Source organism: Solea solea, chromosome 1 (genome assembly GCF_958295425.1).
Source record: "Solea solea chromosome 1, fSolSol10.1, whole genome shotgun sequence".
Lineage (NCBI taxonomy): Eukaryota > Metazoa > Chordata > Actinopteri > Pleuronectiformes > Soleidae > Solea > Solea solea.
This window is the reverse complement of record NC_081134.1, coordinates 27655661-27673225: the sequence shown is the minus strand read 5'-3', so window position 1 is coordinate 27673225 and position 17565 is coordinate 27655661. Positions and strand designations below refer to the sequence as shown.

The window sequence follows — 17565 nt, the reverse complement described above, 5'->3', positions numbered from 1 at the left end:
TTATTTCAAAGATTCTGTGAAAATTCTATAATAACAATAAAAAATGCATTAAAAAAACAGTGAAGACGCTTCAGACTACATTTGTTTTCATTTTGAAAGAAGGCACAGAGAAAAGAATGAATATAATAAAACAGCTTTTACATCTAAACCTTTGAATCGTTTCACATTTCCGAGCCTGAACAATGAAATAGAAGACGTTTTGGAGGTAGTGTTGATATATTTCCAGTCATTACAACATAGAACATGTTTATTTCTGTTTGTTTTTATAGTTCTTGATGTTTTTACTTAAATCAAAGATAAATTAAGTCTTTTTCTTTTAAGATTTTTAATATAAATGTAAGTTGATGTGTCAGTGTTGGAAATGATTGACATCTTTCGTGTAACAGAATTACACCTAGTACTTCCTCATGTGTGAATATTGTGTTTTTGCTGAGTCATTCACAGCATGTTTGACCACAGTGAAGAATCACTGATGAAGTCACAACTCTTCAACTTCACTCGTGCTTCAATAACCTGCACAGCTTCACGTTGCATCGTCTTCCACGTCTACCGAGGACACCAAGGACGCAGAGGCTCCTCCTGTCCCACCCATGTCGCCCGATCGAGGGACACAGAGACGAGGCGTCTGCAGACTCTGCTGCTGCCGCAAAAAGTAACTGCTCAAAAAATACTGTTATTGCTCAGAAAGGTTGTGTAATTGCTCAGGAAAGTCGCATGACTAATCAGAGAATACAGTTGATGTCCTAACATGTAATGCAGCTTAAACTACGGTGTTACTGCTCGCAAAAGTCACATGACTGCTCAAAAATACTGGTTTTGCTAAAGTAAAAAAATAAACTGCTTCAAACATGCAGTCATGTAATTGCACTTAAGGTCACGTGATGTCATGTAAATGTAAAAAAACAACTCATTAGTGCTCAGAAAATACTGACTGCTCAAAAAAGTCACGTCAACTGTTCAAAAATGTTGTAACTTCTCAAAAAAGTCACATGATTCCCCCTGGAGTGTTCAACCCCCCCAAAGAGGAGGAGCTTGTGTTGTTCTCGAGTCAGAGGTGGGAGTTGCAGGGCAGAGGTCGAAAGGTCACCTCCCTGTTCTCCTCCATCATGATGTCAAAGCGGCACAGCAGAGGTCTGAGGGAGGCAAAGATTATCAGATTATAATCTCTCAGAGTGGAGCTGGTGAATGGCTCTGTGCTGACTCTGACCTCTCAGGACGTTCCAGTGGCGTGAAGCGAATCCTCAGGAGTCTGATTTTGTACCGAGGGCCGATGACGTTGCCGGTGTTGATGCGCAGCGTGATCTTCTGGACGCTCTGCAGGTCATCGTTGAACTGAGCGAGCAGACGCGTGGACGTGTACTGCTCCAAGCGGAAGAGTTTACTGAGAGAGAGAGATGGGAAATCGAGGTACAACACGAACACTCACTCAGTTATTCTGTGATTTCTGTGGTCAGTGATGGACGTGTGTAAAGCTACCTGCAACTTTGAAGAAAATCTTCACATGAAAAGTCTCACAGATGCTCAAAAATGTCACTTAACAGCTGAAAAAAGTAATTTTAATGCTGAAATAAATCATGTAAGTGCTAAACAAAGCTTAAAGGGTCACGTGACTGTTTAATAAAGTTTTTATATAATTTAATGTTAGTTTCTGTGCGAGTATCCGTTTATAACAAACTCACTGGTCGATTCGAGCCTCAGTGAAGTTTTTGCCGCTGTGTAGTTTGATATAGATGACGCTCCAGCGCAGATACTGGTTCCACGTGACCATGTCCACTCTGTAGCTCAGCTCTGACACACACACACACACACACACACAGAGGACAGTTGCATAACAAACCACATCTCATAGTTTTATTCTTTCCATCACACCAAAAGACACAATCACAACTCTGTTATTAGTCACGTAACTGTATAAACATTTATGTAAGTTCTAAAAATGTCACTTAACTGCTCAAAATGTGTGCAGCTGTATACAGACTGCACTAAACTGCTCAATAGAATGATTTAATTGTGCAAAAAAGTTGTGCAACTGCTTAAAAAACTTATTCAACTAATTAAGTCACAGAACAGGTTACAACACACACAACTGCTTCAAAAAATATATCATTGCTCCAAAAAGTCTTGTAACTGCTCAGAAAATAATGTAACAGCTGAAAAAGAAGTAAACATACTCACTCCTGTACGGCAGCGTCGCCGTGGTGCTGAAGAACACTTTGGTTTGTCCGAGTCTCAACAGAGTTTCTCTCCACTGACTCAGGTCATAACCTGCAGGTGAACACACTCATCACTACATTGTGTGTGCCTGTGTGTGTGTGAGAGACAGACAGACCACGTACCGAGCAGAGGACAGGACGCAGGTTTGAAGGCCTCACAGGTCAAACACCTGCCATCCAGGAAGTCGCTGTAGGAGGAGCAGGGCTGAGCGCTGAGGTTGCACGTTCCATTCAGAGCACACAGATACAGAAACACTGAACGCTGGTGGTCACACACAAAGTATGATTTACCTGTGGGTCACACACACACACACACACGCACACGCATACGCACAAAGCTGCAGGTCATTCAGACTGGAAACTTACATTTGTGTTGCTTTGTAAAAACCCACACCAAACCCCAGAGAGAAAATCAGTGATTTTAACATCACACACACAGGAGTTGTTGATCCACTGCTGCCTTGTCACTAAGTTCAAATCACTACTTGCCCACTTGGGCAGCCTGTGGCCAAGTGGAAAGGGAACTTGGCTTGTAACCGGAAAGTCGCCGGTTCAGGTTGAAAGGGCTGGGGTACTCCTGAGCAAGGTACCCAACCCCCATTGCTCCCCGGGCACTACTCAGTGTGGCAGCCCACTGCTCCTAATTCTAGGATGGGTCAAAATGCAGAGAATAATTTCCCTAAGGGGATGAATAAAATATAAAAAAAAAAAAATGATTTTGTCCCTTCTGTTTTTGAAAAAAAACCTTTGTTCAGATTTCCCTCAGTGACACAAAGTGAGCACACGAGGCAGCAGAGGACCAGCAGCTTCTGTGTCCCCTCGAGTTAAAATCACTGATTTGGTGTGGGAGAGTGAGTGGTTTACAAACTTCAGTTTCCTGTTGGAAAAGTCTCACAGCGAGATAAAGACGTGAACATGTTCTTAAAGATATCATAGACTTAATCTGATGCAGATTTCATTAGGTGAGTCTTTAGTTAAACGGCTAAGATCAGATTTTCTTGTGTTTTTAGTGAGTGAAACTTTGTCTGTTTGACGCTAATTCTCAGCACAGACACTGATTATGTGTCACTACCTGAGACAACCTCACTTATAAAAACCTGAAGTGTTCCTTTAATGTGTTGTTTCTGCGCTCGTTCACCTGCAAAGATGGTTTTTGGACACCCGGGTTGATCGGCTCCACCATTGGCGTAGAAGTCGATGTGACCGTGAGCTCCGTTCAGTCCAAACGCTGAAAACACAAACACACACGTTATTATTATTATTATTATAATGATAATAATAATAATATATATATATATATATTTTTTATATATATTTAAACTTTATGACTAGCAACAGAATCTCCTTTAAATCACGTTTTTCAGAAATCTGCTTTTTGACACCAGAGCCACCAGTTTTCGAACCACTCCAGTACATCCACCAAAAGTGTAAAAAAAGTTTACCGGGGTCTTTGAATGCATCTCTTTCTCTTCATGTGCTTTAGAGTTTTAGAATATTTGAATATGAAAGTAGTATTTTTGCAACCTCCATATAACTACTGTAAGAATAAATGATTATTTATATAATTATTCAAATGTTTTTAAACATATAAAATATACACTGACGTCATTATTTTCTAATAACAGTGTCGTTTTCTGCTCACAGTTCATGTCAGTGTGAAGGACGTCCACAAACATGGCGTCCGTAGGGTCCAGCCGCTTGTCTGCTGTGGCGCTGGTGAACATCGGCCCGGCCGGGTCCAAACCTGCAGGGGTCAAAGGTCACGACATTTGAATTATGAACATTTCTGGGTTGTGTTTCTCAAAAGAAAAGATTACGTTAAAAAAGAGAAAAACAAACTGTCTTCCGGCCACACATAGAGTCGTCACCTGTGATGCGTCCGATCTTTCCCTGCAGGTTTGCACCCACAAATCCTGCAAGGTGAGCTCCCAGACTGACGCCGATCAGGTGGACTGAACTCAGAGAGGCTCCTTCCTCCTGCAGACGCAACATGCACACGTCAGTGTTACATGCAAGGTACTTTCTCTGAGCTCTTTAAACATTTCCCACCGTTACGACTCATCAGAATCAGTACTTCATGACCTCTGGTGGAGACATTTATCACACGAATGAGGGAAATGTGAAAGAAGATTGACTTGAATCTCAGTGAAAGCACGGCTGTTACAAAAGGCTCAGTCAATTAAAGCGACGTCAGGTTAATTCTACGATGTCTTAAGAACACGTTCACGTCTTTATCTCACTGTTAGACAGACTTTTCCAACAGGAAACTGAAGTTTGTAAACCATTCACTCTCTCACACCAAAGTCCATAGAGAAAATCAGTGAATTTGGCATCACACACACAGGAGTTGTTGATCCACTGCTGCCTCCATCACTAAGTTCAAATGTCTTATTTTGTTAGTTTGGCGTTTAAAATCCTTTGTTCAGATTGACCTCAGTGACACAAAGTGACCACACGAGGACCAGCAACTCCTGTGTCCCCGCAGCAAAATCACTGATTTTCTCTCTGGAGTTTGGTGTGGGAGAGTGAGTGGTTTACAAACTTCAGTTTCCTGTCTGAAAAGGCTGTGTAACATGTTCTGAAGATGTCATAGACTTGAGCTGACATAGGTTTTATGAAGTTAGTTGGCTTGGATGAGGGCTAAGTTGGGCTGATGCAGCAGAGATCGTCAAGTGTCTCACCTCCATGGTCAGGATGAATCCTGTCAGGTTGTTTGCCGCCTCCCTCGTGTACGTCACAGCAGTGAAGTAGTTGAGGTTTGCCGCCCCCTTGTTCCAGTCCATCACGATGATGTTCATGTCCTCCTGCTCGGCCAGCAGGTGTACCAGGTGGTCGATCCAGATAGGGGGCGCTCCTGTGGGCCTGTAGCCGTGGATGACGAAGGCGGTGGGGCGGGAGAGGTTGAAGAGTGGCTGCGAGGAGAGGTTGTGATGGTTGACCTCACGGCCGCAGTCCAGGTTGGAGCGGGTGTAGAGCAGCAGACGCACGTACAGGCTGGTTCCCATGAAGCAGTGCGACAGGTTGAGATCGGTGAAGTTATCGCAGAGCTCGCCGTCCCCGCTCTCCTCCTGACCTGAGGCGACAAACAGGCCACAGCTGAGGCACAGGTCCGCTCAGACGTTCATGGAGAACCAGGTTTATTGTGCATGATAATAAAAAGCAACAAGCTTCAGTCTGCGATGTCTTAAGAACATGTTCACGTCTTTATCTCACTGTGAGACAGACTTTTCCAACAGGAAACTGATCTCACAGTGAGATAAAGATGAATCCTGTCAGGTTGTTTGCTGCCTCCCTCGTGTATGTCACAGCAGTGAAGTAGTTGAGGTTTGCCGCCCCCTTGTTCCAGTCCATCACGATGAAGTTCATGTCCTCCTGCTCGGCCAGCAGGTGCACCAGATCCAGATAGTGGGCGCTCCTGTGTTCTTAACACGTCGTAGACTTCATTTTGTTCCTAGATTAGTCTCTTGTCACGTTGTGTCCACAATGGCAGAGAATCTGAGCGTTTTCCAGGTGGAAAATATCATAAATCACAGTTATTTTGTCAGAGCAAAAGTTTTCCTGTTTGTACAAAAAATAGTTTTTTGAGATTTTCAACATTTATTGACTCCATACTTTAATTTCTTTGTGACAAAAGTGATTCAAACATGCATGAGATTTCTTAAAACACATTTAAAAGTATGGATTTATATAAATGTTTAAGTAGAGGATTGAAATGAAAATAATTGATAGTGTTGTTGCCTCAGTGTCTTTATGTAAATATTTACCTCCATGTTTGGTCGTCTGCCCAAAGGTCAAAGGTGAGATTAAAGGTTTAGTGCGTCTGACTGTAAATGCTGAGTCTTTGTCTGCTTTTTTCAGTGACCTCTTTTAAGCTCTGTGAGGCCGGGATTAAACTGGTAACCATGACAACAGAGTCTCCATGTCGGTTTAGCTTAGCTTATTTTAGTTTAGCTTAGCTTAGTTTATCTTAGCTTAACTTAAATATTGGTGTAAGGAGGAAACCATAGCCTTCATGCTTCACATGTGTTTTCATGTGTTCATTCGATCTTTTTCTGTCGCATTTTATTGAATATGATTTTTTTTACACTAAGCTAAGCTAATATGTGTGGTACACATCCTCTCATATATCTGTCTAATGCTATGCTAACATAATCACCTCTGTATTTAACACACAAACATGACATTGGTAACTGTCTTATGCTAAGCTAAGCAGCTCTGTACTTAACACAAAATAATGAGCGTGTTATCTTACCCTCCATGACTGTCTTCAAGATAAGCTAATCATCTCTGTACGTAACACATAAGCATGAGAGTGGTGTCCATCCTCACGTAATTGTCTAATGCTAAGCTAACCACCTCTGTGCTTAATACACATGCATGAGTGGTTTCAAACCATGTACAACTGTTTTTATGCTAAGCTAAGCTAACTATCTCTGTGTTTAATGCACAAGCATGAAATTAGTAACTGCCTTATGCTAAGCTAAGCTAACCACCTCTGCATTTAACACAGAAGTGTGACAGTGGTGCCCATCCTCACATAACTGTCTAATGCTATGCTAAGTTAATCACCTCTGTGCTTAACACACAAACATGAGAGTGCATTCAAACCTCATACAACTGTTTTTATGCTAAGCTAAGCTAATCACCTATGTATGTATGCGTTGTCGGCGTGACGTCCCTGGCGCTACATTTAGCACACAGGTGCGCAACACTGCCCTCGATAGGATCAGACGGCTATTTTTATAAAAACAACAACACTCAACAGGTGATTACAGCTGTCAATCAAACCGGGGGGCCTCATGGCCCCAATTCATTGTGTTTCTTGTATTTGTTTCCTCTGACTTTTCCAGTAACAGGGGTTGTCATGGAGACCAGAACCTGGTCCTAAAGAGGCAGAACCTCATCTCTGAGGAGCTCACACACACACACACACACACACACACACACACACACACACACACAGACCTTATTTATTTATTGACTTATTTTAAACCTGGACCTGGAGCAGACGGGTCTGACTTAAAATAATCTGTTCCTCTTTTTACCTCCAGTTCTTCTCCTGATGAGATCAGAGACGGCCTCTCTGAAGATTTAAGCCTCGACTGTCAGAGCATGGGCTTTAGAATCAGAGATAAATGTTGTTCTTACCTTTGCAGAGAACGAGGAGTCCCAGCAGCAGCTGCAGCAGCACAGTGCCAGACTTCATCCTTTCTCCAAGCACAGAGCAGAACGAGGGAAGGAAAGATGTGAAGAGTGAGGAACAAGGACCTGACACTGCAGAGTGAAGGAGGTGAGTGAAGGAGGGAGGGAGGGAGGGACTGTGAGGCGATAGAGGGAGGAGGAGGAAGAGGAGGAGGAGTTGTGTCTGCAACACTTTCCGGAAGGACGAAGTGGTGGAGACAAGAAAACAAGTACTGAAGTTAAAAGATTTATTTATTGAAACTGTCAACGACAAATGGAACCCACCATTATTGTCCAAACAAAGACGAATGACACTCTTTCTGGTCTGTGAAGGCAACCGTAGTCCCAGCGGAGGGGGTCTGACAATCTGCTGACTCACCACTGGATGTCACTAATTCTTCCACACGGACCCTTTTAAGAACACGTTCACGTCTTTATCTCACTGTCAGGCAGACTTTTATAAACCACTCACTCTCCCACACCAAAGCCCATAGAGAAAATCAGCAATTTGAGCTGACGGGGACACAGGAGCTGCTGGTCCTCTGCCACCTCGTGTGGTCACTTTGTGTCACTGAGGTTAATCTGAACAAAGGACTTCTAATGCCCAAGTGTCAAAATAAGACATTTGAACTTAGTGATGGAGGCAGCAGGGGATCAACAACTCCTGTGTGCTTTGATGTTAACATCACTGATTTTCTCTCTGGGCTTTGGTGTGGGAGAGTGAGTGGTTTACAAACTTCAGTTTACTGTTGGAAAAATCTGTCTAACAGTGAGATAAAGACGTGATCATGTGACGTAGATATCATAGACAGTCAGCACTGACAATATTTTTATTTTAATACTTCAAAATAACCCGAATTATCATTTTAACTGAAGAAAAAAGTGAAATGAATTAAAATTCAGGGCTGAAAGTTTGATTTATTTAGTCTTAAATCAGACTCCAGCTCTCCTTCTTTTCTTTCTTCTCTTTTCCTCTGCGTTTCACTGCGTCTCAAGCATTTCTCAGACTCCAGTGACGTTAAATTACATGTGTCGTGAGTACAGGGTATGATGGGCAGGGTGCAGTGTGGTCACAGACTGTGTAGCTATTAATAACCGTCACTGCTGGGGCTCCAACTCTGTACCCACCAACGCCATGCTATAACTCTCTCTTTATTCATGTATTATTTATGACTCTTTCACATCATTTTACTATTATATTAGATCGATATGTAACGTATCATACGGCACATGAATGAGAGGAGTCCCAGTTTTCAGTTTTACAGTTTTAACAAACAATGTTTAACAGTAAAAGTTTAAAAAAGAAACAGAAAAGTTATCCATAATCACATTTATAGTTCAGGAGATAATAATACCTGTAGTACAGTTATAGCAGGATCATTTTTATTCTTTGCATCATCCTTTCAGTCTGCTTGCAAATGAATTTAATTTATTTGTATTCATAATTTTTATGTGATTAATATGATGTTTTGTTCTCTTATTTTATAACTGAATTATTTATGTTCTTACTTTGTTGGTTTTTGTCATTAAATGCAGACTTAAAACATTATCCTGCAGGGACATTGTTCAGGAAACTGAAGTAAACCACTCACTCTCCCGCACCAAACCCCATAGAGAAAATCAGTGATTTTAACATCACAGCACACAGGAGTTGTTGATCCACTGCTGCCTCCATCACTAAGTTCAAATGTCTTATTTTGTCACTTCAGCTTTTAAAATCCTACATTTGGGTTTCCTTCAGTGACACAGTGACCACATGAGGCAGCAGTAGACCAGCAGCTCCTGTGTCCCCGCAGCTAAAATCACTGATTTTCTCTATGGGGTTTGGTGTGGGAGAGTGAGTGGTTTACAAACTTCTGTTTCCTGTTGTTAAAATCTGTCTTACAGTGAGATAAAGACGTGAACGTGTTCTTAAGACATGGTAGACTTAATCTGACGTAGATTTTATCAGGTGAGTGTTTATTAAAAGGGTGAAAATCAGTTGTTTTCTTTGTGTTAATTTCACTTCTGTGATAAAACCCACAGCCAGGTTTCCATGCAGTGCTGAAGCTGATGTGTCTAATTGTGACGCAGCCAAGTAAACTCTCAACGTGAGTTCACAATGTCCTGGCTACTTAAAGAGCTTAGGGCTGCAGGCAACGCCCCCTCTCGTTGGTCACCTGACTTGGCTCAAACCTGAGGAGGACAGATTATTAATCGTGTGGCCGTCTTCACCGGTGAACAGCTGAGAATCATGTGATGGAGTTTAAATCAGACCACGTACGTACAATCAGAAAGGAAATGGAGGAAATCAAAACACCCTGACGTCCTGCTTTCCTATCATTCTCTTCTCTCCACCTTCACTGCCTCTTTCTCTGCAGCCAAACAATCTTTCTATCAGACTAAAATTCAATCCTCTTTCTCTAACCCCAAAAAACTTTTCTCGATCTTCTCTAACCTCCTTGACCCCCCCACTCCCCCTCCTCCCTTCTACAAATTCACTTTGTCAACTACTTCACAAAAAAGTAGATGACATTCGCTCTTCTTTCTCAACCCCACCTCCTGATCTCACCACTCTACCAACCACAAATTCAGCTCCTTCTCTATCCTCTTTCACCCCTCTATCTCATGATCAAGTTCTTTCCCTAATAACCTCTGCCCACCCCACCTCCTGTCCCCTTGACCCTATCCCCTCTCACCTTCTTCAGTCAATTGCTTCTGATCTTCTTCCTTTCCTCACCCACCTCATTAACACATCTCTATCATCTGGCTGCTTTCCGGACTCTCTTAAAGAGGCCAGAGTGACCCCCCTCCTTAAAAAACCCACCCTTGACCCATCTGAAGTAAATAACTACAGACCTGTCTCACTTCTTCCTTTTCTTTCCAAAACTCTGGAGCGTGCTATCTTTAATCAACTCTCCTCCTACCTTCACCGGAACAACCTTCTTGATCCTCATCAGTCTGGTTTTAAAGCAGGTCACTCGACCGAAACTGCACTTCTTGCTGTCACTAAGCAACTCCACACGGCCAGGGCTGCCTCTCTCTCCTCTGTGCTCATCCTCTTGGACCTTTCTGCATCGTTTGACAGTTAACCACCAGATCCTTACTTCCTCCCTTCAATAACTAGGTATCTCAGGCTCTGCACTTAGCCTACTCTCATCCTATCTTCAAAACCGAACATACAGAGTAACCTGGAGAGGATCTGTGTTGGAACCCTGTCCTCTAGCTACTGGGGTCCCTCAGGGTTCTGTCTTGACAATCTTGACAAGACTAAGTTTCTTTTTCTCCCAGGAAAGGGCTCTCCCACCACAGATCTAACCATCACCCTCGACAACTCTGTGTAGGCTCCTTCTCATACCGCAAGGAACCTGGGTGTGACACTTGATGACCATCTCTCCCTCACTGCCAACATTGCTGCAACAGCTCGATCTTGCAGATACATGTTGCACAACATCAGAAGGATATGGCCCCTTCTAACCCAGAAGGCGGCACAGGTTCTGGTCCAGGCTCTTGTAATCTCACGCTTGGACTACTGCAACTCCCTCCTGGCTGGTCTCCCTGCGTGTGCCATACGACCTCTGCAACTCATCCAGAATGCAGCAGCTCGACTGGTCTTCAACTTACCAAAATTCTCCCACACTACACCGCTCCTCCGCTCCCTTCACTGGCTTCCTGTAGCTGCTTGCATTCGCTTCCAGACTCTAGTGCTTGCGTTCCATGTTACAAACGGAGCCGGTCCAGCCTACATCCAGGACATGATCAAAACCTACAGCCCAGGCCGCCCACTCCCCTCTGCATCGGCAAACCGGCTTGCTGCCCCCTCACTGAGAGGATCGCAGAGGCATTCGCAGAACTCGAGACTGTTCACTGTCCTAGCTCCCAAATGGTGGAACGAACTCCCCATCAACATCCGGACAGCGAAAAGCCTCCACATCTTCCGCCGCCGACTAAAAACACATTTCTTCCGACTCTACCTTGACTTAGATGACAAAAAAAACAAACTTGCCTATACATCGCACTTATGACTAGCACTTCATAGTTTGGCTTACTAGAAGCTCTTACTTACTTCTGGCTCTTATTTGTACCCAAATGTTTAAATGCACTTATTGTAAGTCACTTTGGATAAAAGCGTCTGCTAAATGACATGTATGTAATGTAATCGTGAGGTTTTCGTTGTTAATAAACCAGATGATGCTGCAAAGAACCCTGAAAAAAAAAAAGATTCTACAGGAAAGACGAGGAATAAGCGCAATATACAGCAAGTAAAAGTGGGCGGAGTCTTACAGAGATGGAGCGTGAGCCTCGGATCATGTGACCTCAATCTCACTTCAGGTCATTATTATTTCATGAGCTCAGAAATGTACTTTACAACACACACTTTTAATAAATGTCAGAATCCACCTTTAGTGAGTGTTTTTATAAGGATTTACAGCCACGTCCTGTGAGTCTGTCACTGGTGTTTAATCAGTGGTCAAGTTCAGGTAAAAGTGAGGCTGCAGCTGCCGGGTGAAGGTCAAAGGTCAGGATGTCAGAAGGTCAGGACGTTCTATTCCCAGAGTCTTCAGCCAAAGCTGCACAGATAATCACGGCTCAACTGTTCCACGGTGACATATTCATGCCCTATCAACGTTTTATGATAATAGGATGCGACGTTGTGTGTACGCTCTCTGACGCTGTGTACACTCTCTGACACCATGTGTACGCTTTCTGACCTTGTGTGTCCACTCTCTGACCTTGTGTGTCCGCTCTCTGACCTTGTGTGTACACTCTCTGATGTCGGGTGTACGCTCTCTGACGCCGTGTACACTCTCTGACGCCGTGTACACTCTCTGACGTCGCGTGTACGCTCTCTGACGCCGTGTCCACTCTCTGACACAATGTGTATGCTTTCTGATGTTGGGTGTCCACTATCTGACCTTGTGTGTCTCTCTGACCTTGTGTGTCCACTCTCTGACCTTGTGTGTCCGCTCTCTGACGCCGTGTGTACGCTCTCTGACACCTTGTGTACGCTCTCTGATGTCGCGTGTACACTCTCTGACGTCGTGTGTCCACTCTCTGACGCTGTGTCACTGAAGTAAATCTGAATTCTGGATGTTAAAATCACTGATTTCCTATATGGGCTTTGGTCAGGAATCTGAAATTTGTAAACCACTCACTCTCCCTCACCAAACCCCAGAGTAAACCAGTGATTTTAACATCACACACACGGGAGTTGTTGATCCACTGCTGCCTCCATCAATAAGTTCAAATGTGATATTTTAGTGACTTCGGCTTTTAAAATCCTTCATTCAGATTGATTTGATTGACTGATTTTCTCTATGGGGTTTGGTGTGGGAGAGTGAGTGGTTTACAAACTTCAGTTTCCTGTTGGAAAAGTCTGTGTAACAGTGAGATAAAGACTCTTTATTTTAAGTGATTTTTTTTTAAAAAGGTGGTTTTGCAAAGTGACTCAAAAATAAAATTTATTTCAAACAACTGATAGAGAGTAAAATATGAAGTATATTTACATACATTCACAAATGTAGTTATTTTGACAGAATACAGATAATTAAAAGACTTAAAGCCGTCTGCTTTAAGACGGCTTAAAAGCAGACACGCGTAAGCAGCTCGTGTTAATGTAACTTTAAGTGTTTCTTTGGTTTTTCAGCTCAGTGTGTGTGTGTGTGTGTTTTTAGGACTGATGAGAGAAGAAGGCCTGCAGGAGCTCAGTGGGCAGAGTGAAGACAATGATGGACGAGCTGCTGGACACCGAGGACAGAGACTGCAGGTATCTGAGGTGGAAAGCCACGGGGCACAACCCTGATGCCGCGTCCGATAAAGCGCGAGACGCCTTCACTTCCCCTTCAGCTGCGATCAACTTCAACACACACACACACACACAGTTTAATTTACTACACTCTCAATTCATTAATGACAAAAATGTCCATGATGAGGCCTGAGGGTTATTAATAAACTACACACACAAATATAAAATAACTCAAGGGTGTGTGTGTGTGTGTCTCTCTGTGTCTGTGTCTGTGTCTGTGTGTCTGTCTGTCTCTCTCTGTGTTTCTCTGAGTCTGTCTGTGTGTGTGTACGTGTGTGTACCTTGGCTCTGGACGTTCTCACAGCCTCAGCCTCAGCAGACAGACAGCGTTGCAGACTCACAGGCAGCCTCATGTCCTTCAGCTCCACCCTCTGCACCTGAACGCCCCACACTCTGGTGGTGGTGTACAGCGCCTCCTGCAGGACAAACACATGTACTACATGTTTATGGCCTCCATTTAAAATGTCTCCCTGTCTGTCTGTCTCACTGATGAATCCGCCCACCCTCATCCTCTCTGAGATATGTCTCCGCTGTGCCAGCACATCCGTCAGCGTGTGCACTCCGAGCGCCGCCCTCAGCGTGGTCTGGGCGAGCGTGTGCGTGGCCTCGTCACCGTCCTGCACACGCGTCACCCACAGAGACGGATCCACCACCCGGTAAAACATGACGGCGTCCACCTGTAAGGAGACGCCATCCGCTGTCAGCACCTGTGCAGACAAATAAACCAAGATGTTCAGGACATTCAACATTTAACTTTTCTTTCTTTTGCCTTTTATACTTTTAGAAATATTTCACTTTATCTGCAAATATTCTATTGATGAATGGAAAAACAGCATTAATGTCCACAGATATTGCTGCTGCTGCTGCTCACCTCCTGTTGTTGGACATTAAAGGACACTGTTCGCAGGTCAACGATCTGAATGTTGTCCAACCAGGGAATGAACCAGAACAGACCTGCAGGGACACAGGGAGACATCTTTAAGAACATGTTCATGTCTTTATCTCACTGTTTGTAAGTTTGTAAACCACTCACTCTCCCACACCAAAGCCCATAGAGCAAATCAGGGATTTTAACATCACACACACGGGAGTCGTTAATCCTGCGTACAAGTTTACCTCAGTGACACAAAGTGACCACACGAGGCAGCAGAGTACCAGCAGCTCCTGTGTCCCTGCGAGCTAAAATCAGTGATTTCCTCTCTGGGGTTTGGTGTGGGAGAGTGAGTGGTTTACAGACGATGTTACTGTGATGAGTCAGTTATTACTTGTATGTTTTAAATTATAAGACATAAATAATACCCGGTCCTTTGGGTCGTCCTTTAACAATGCATCCCAGTCTGAAGATGACCGCTCTCTCATACTCCAGAACCACCTGTGACATCACACACACACAACTACATGACACAATCGACTCGCACATGTTTGTCTTTCTGTTCACTGCTGTTGAGCAAATATTGTGTTTGTTAGTTCAGTGAAGCTGCTGAGGTCACTTTAACACACACATAGATTTCAAGAAGTTTTATTGTCATTATGAGACATAATGAAATTTTTGCACACACACACATACACATACACACAACAGCAACAGTTGTGTGTAGTTATGTTGTGTGTAGATGTCTGTATAGTTATGTGGTTGTGTGTAGATGTATGTAGATGTGTGTAGTTGTGTTGTGTTGTGTGTCGATGTGTGGTTGTGTACCTTGGCACACATCCAGGCAGTGAGGGGGAAGGTAAGGATGATGAAGGCGGCAGACAGCAGCGTCAGCGCGGCTCTCAGCAGATCCATCACTCCGTCACTTCTTCTTCCATCTGTGCGTGAAAACGTGAGTCACGGTTACCGTCACACATTCACACAGTGGCGCCACAGCTGCTTCACGTTAAACGCGGTCACTGACCTTTGTTTTGCTCTGCAGCTTCAGCTTCGTCCTCACAAACGACACCAACTCTGTTCATCGCCCCCTGGCGGCCGCGCGCTCCCTTTAATGAACGCGTTTTTTACAGCTCTAACGTTTTTAATGAAGCGCGCGCTCCCGCAGAGAATTCGTGTTACTTACGAGCCATTAGGGTCACGACGAGATTAGTGTTGTTCGCCCCGCCCCGTGGATCGACGTCACGTTGCCTAGCAACCCAGACACACCCCCCTAGTCACGAAAAAAATATTTTTGAAATCATCAAATTCTTATTTGATTCCTGCTTTACACCAGTGATGATTTACAGCAGATTATAAACATAAATGGTAGATTTTAGACATAATCTGTAGAAAATATGACATACATAAAACTTTATGTAAACATAATTAATCTCCAACTTTTCACACTGTATTGTACAATAATTATCACAATATTAATGAATAAAAAGTAATACGGAGGCATGACTTTCTGTTTAATTTCTTACGTACTGAATTGATAGCAACAAAAACAGACTAATGATACATTTTTAATCAAATTTAACCACTTTTTTGAGGGGAAAAAAAGGTTTTTTATAAAGGTTATGGATAAAATAAAACAGCAGAATCTTAACATACTATCATTTCGTGTTTTTGTTAAAATATAAAAAAAATTCACAGGATGAATGAGATCCAGAGAATTTGGAATAAAAATTCGTTAAAATACAGGATAAAAAAAGACCAAAGCTCAATTTTAACGTTTTTATTTTCATTTAATAAAATCACACGTTCATTTAAATGACACACAATATCATTGGCAACACAGAAGTATATATGTAATAAAACACAATTGTATCATGTTCATTTAGGTTTATATTCAACAAAAAAACACGTGAATTTAATTTAGTCGCAATATTTACAGAGAATGTACAATGTGAAATTAAAATATGACATTAATGAGTGTTTGCTTTAATGTTTGCTTCATTTGCTTCATTAAACAAATCTTAGTATATATGCATGTGTATGTATATATATATATATAAATAGTATTCACATGAACATTTATTTGATTCTACAGTTGCTCAGGGTCTGCGCTCGGCACAATCCTTTGCCGTTGACGTAAAACGCAGCTCCCCTGTAGGTGGCGACACACTGAGCGTCTGTGTGGAGGTCTCGTAGAACCTGCTCCTTCTTCTTGGCGTGGAGCTCTTTCTCTGGTTCGTGCAGGAAGCCCAGGAACGTGACTCTGTCGCCCGGCTCTGCTCCTCCCGGAGGATCCAGGATCTCCACCTTGTCCGCTGAGGTAACACACATGACCATGGCCTGGGACAGGACGCCCCGGATCTTGGCCGGCCTCAGGTTGCACAGCAGGACCACCATGCGGTTCTGCATGTGCTGCAGAGGAACCTGCTTGAGCAGACCACTCACCACAGTCCTGGGCAAGGCCTGTCCGACGTCCACCTTGACCGCAACGAGCCGGTCAGCGTCGGGATGCTTCTCCGCCAAAATGATTTGTCCGACACGCAGCTCCAGCTGAGACCCGTTCATCTCGACATCTTCTTGACTTGCAGGTGTGGCTTTTTTCTCCACTTTCTCTCCTCGTCTTTTCTCTGGCGTCATCTTTTTATGTAGACTGTGGACAGAAGAAGCAGGAGAGGAGGACACTGCTGGAGTAGAAGGTTTGAGGGGAGTGGACCGCCTTTTCTTTTGCTCCAGCTTCACCTGGTCCACCTCGTGTCTAAGTGTCCTGATTTCAATGGTCAGAGACCTGATCTCTGAGATGGCCTCACACAGCGCCTCACTGAGGTCACTGATTGTCTCCTCCAGGTTCTCTGGAGACAAACTATGTGTTTGTAGGTTCATGTTGACACTGGTTGAGGTTCTTGAGAGCTGTGAGATGGTCCTGGAGGTCTAGTACCTTCCCTGCAGAAGGTTTGATGTGGCTCACTGCCACATGTACATCAAGTAATTTCATTAGACCACATTAAAGACCTCAAAGGACTCTTGCCTGGTCATCTTCCTACATTCTCACGGTGACATCATCGATTCTCCAACATCGCAGCGGGGTGGAGAGCTTTAAGCGACGCTGAGGAGCTTTGAAGTGTGATTAGAAGAGAATGAGAAGAACCGTGGACAGGACTGAGGAGAGGAGGTCTATAGAGGTCTATATTCTCGTCTTGATGAGCTGCTTTACACTACAGTTTTCACCCGTTCACACGCTGTAACATGGCTTAAGTGTCTTTGCTCAAGGGCACATGTAGACGAGCAGAGACTCTGTGTGGTCTACTTGAGTCCTATCAAGCCTTTGTGTGGTCTTCTTGAGTCATCCTGAGTCTCTGTGTGATCTACTTGAGTCGTCCTGAGTCTCTGTGTGGTCTACTTGAGTCGTCCTGAGTCTCTGTGTGGTCTACTTGAGTCGTCCTGAGTCTCTGTATGGTCTACTTGAGTCCTATCAAGTCACAACTGTCTATAAGACTGGATGATTGAGTGAAAACATCATT

The 17565-nt window shown here is 43.6% G+C and overlaps 3 protein-coding genes and 1 long non-coding RNA gene across 5 annotated transcripts; 1 reads left to right on the top strand and 3 right to left on the bottom strand.

Annotated features, from left to right (window-relative positions):
• Positions 1-175: 175 nt before the first annotated feature.
• On the bottom strand, positions 176-7495 carry lipib (lipase, member Ib). The gene is made up of 10 exons (XM_058618804.1): positions 7362-7495; positions 4895-5286; positions 4082-4190; positions 3856-3957; positions 3352-3441; positions 2337-2504; positions 2176-2265; positions 1680-1788; positions 1208-1381; positions 176-1133 (listed from the first exon to the last, which is right to left on the bottom strand). Exons 1-10 carry the CDS (start codon positions 7417-7419, stop codon positions 1049-1051), a joined length of 1377 nt encoding a protein of 458 aa, XP_058474787.1. The 5' UTR covers positions 7420-7495; the 3' UTR covers positions 176-1048.
• LOC131447437 (uncharacterized) lies at positions 1294-13128 on the top strand. The gene is made up of 5 exons (XR_009234041.1): positions 1294-1407; positions 3858-3972; positions 4110-4229; positions 7370-7503; positions 13049-13128. It is a non-coding gene; the product is annotated as an uncharacterized LOC131447437 (long non-coding RNA).
• Positions 12823-15266, bottom strand: LOC131447254 (stomatin-like). Of its 2 annotated transcripts, XM_058619020.1 has the most exons (7): positions 15075-15266; positions 14879-14988; positions 14479-14551; positions 14051-14133; positions 13683-13886; positions 13461-13595; positions 12823-13230 (listed from the first exon to the last, which is right to left on the bottom strand). In XM_058619020.1, the coding sequence occupies exons 1-7, from the start codon at positions 15130-15132 to the stop codon at positions 13045-13047; spliced, it is 849 nt and encodes a 282-aa protein (XP_058475003.1). In that variant the 5' UTR covers positions 15133-15266; the 3' UTR covers positions 12823-13044. The 2 variants fall into 2 exon arrangements, with proteins under 2 accessions (XP_058475003.1, XP_058474920.1); XM_058618937.1 differs by having other exon boundaries at positions 13461-13886.
• A 526-nt stretch (positions 15267-15792) lies between these two features.
• LOC131447361 (aminoacyl tRNA synthase complex-interacting multifunctional protein 1-like) lies at positions 15793-17240 on the bottom strand. Its single transcript, XM_058619142.1, has one exon. It carries the CDS (start codon positions 16925-16927, stop codon positions 16127-16129), a length of 801 nt encoding a protein of 266 aa, XP_058475125.1. The 5' UTR covers positions 16928-17240; the 3' UTR covers positions 15793-16126.
• Between the last annotated feature and the right edge of the window lie 325 nt (positions 17241-17565).

What these genes read in the sequence shown, in the direction of transcription:
- LOC131447361 (XM_058619142.1), bottom strand. Translation starts at nt 16,927, where the DNA reads ATGAACCTACAAACACATAGTTTGTCTCCAGAGAACCTGGAGGAGACA.
- lipib (XM_058618804.1), bottom strand. Translation starts at nt 7,419, where the DNA reads ATGAAGTCTGGCACTGTGCTGCTGCAGCTGCTGCTGGGACTCCTCGTT. An exon ending in TCCAAAAACCATCTTTGCAG is followed by an intron (nt 2,505 to 3,351) that starts GTGAACGAGCGC and finishes TGTGACCCACAG; the next exon opens with GTAAATCATACTTTGTGTGT. An exon ending in ACTGAGGCTCGAATCGACCA is followed by an intron (nt 1,382 to 1,679) that starts GTGAGTTTGTTA and finishes TCTCTCTCTCAG; the next exon opens with TAAACTCTTCCGCTTGGAGC.
- LOC131447254 (XM_058618937.1), bottom strand. Translation starts at nt 15,132, where the DNA reads ATGAACAGAGTTGGTGTCGTTTGTGAGGACGAAGCTGAAGCTGCAGAG. An exon ending in AGCTGCAGAGCAAAACAAAG is followed by an intron (nt 14,989 to 15,074) that starts GTCAGTGACCGC and finishes TTTCACGCACAG; the next exon opens with ATGGAAGAAGAAGTGACGGA. An exon ending in TGAGAACGTCCAGAGCCAAG is followed by an intron (nt 13,231 to 13,460) that starts GTACACACACGT and finishes TGTGTGTTGAAG; the next exon opens with TTGATCGCAGCTGAAGGGGA.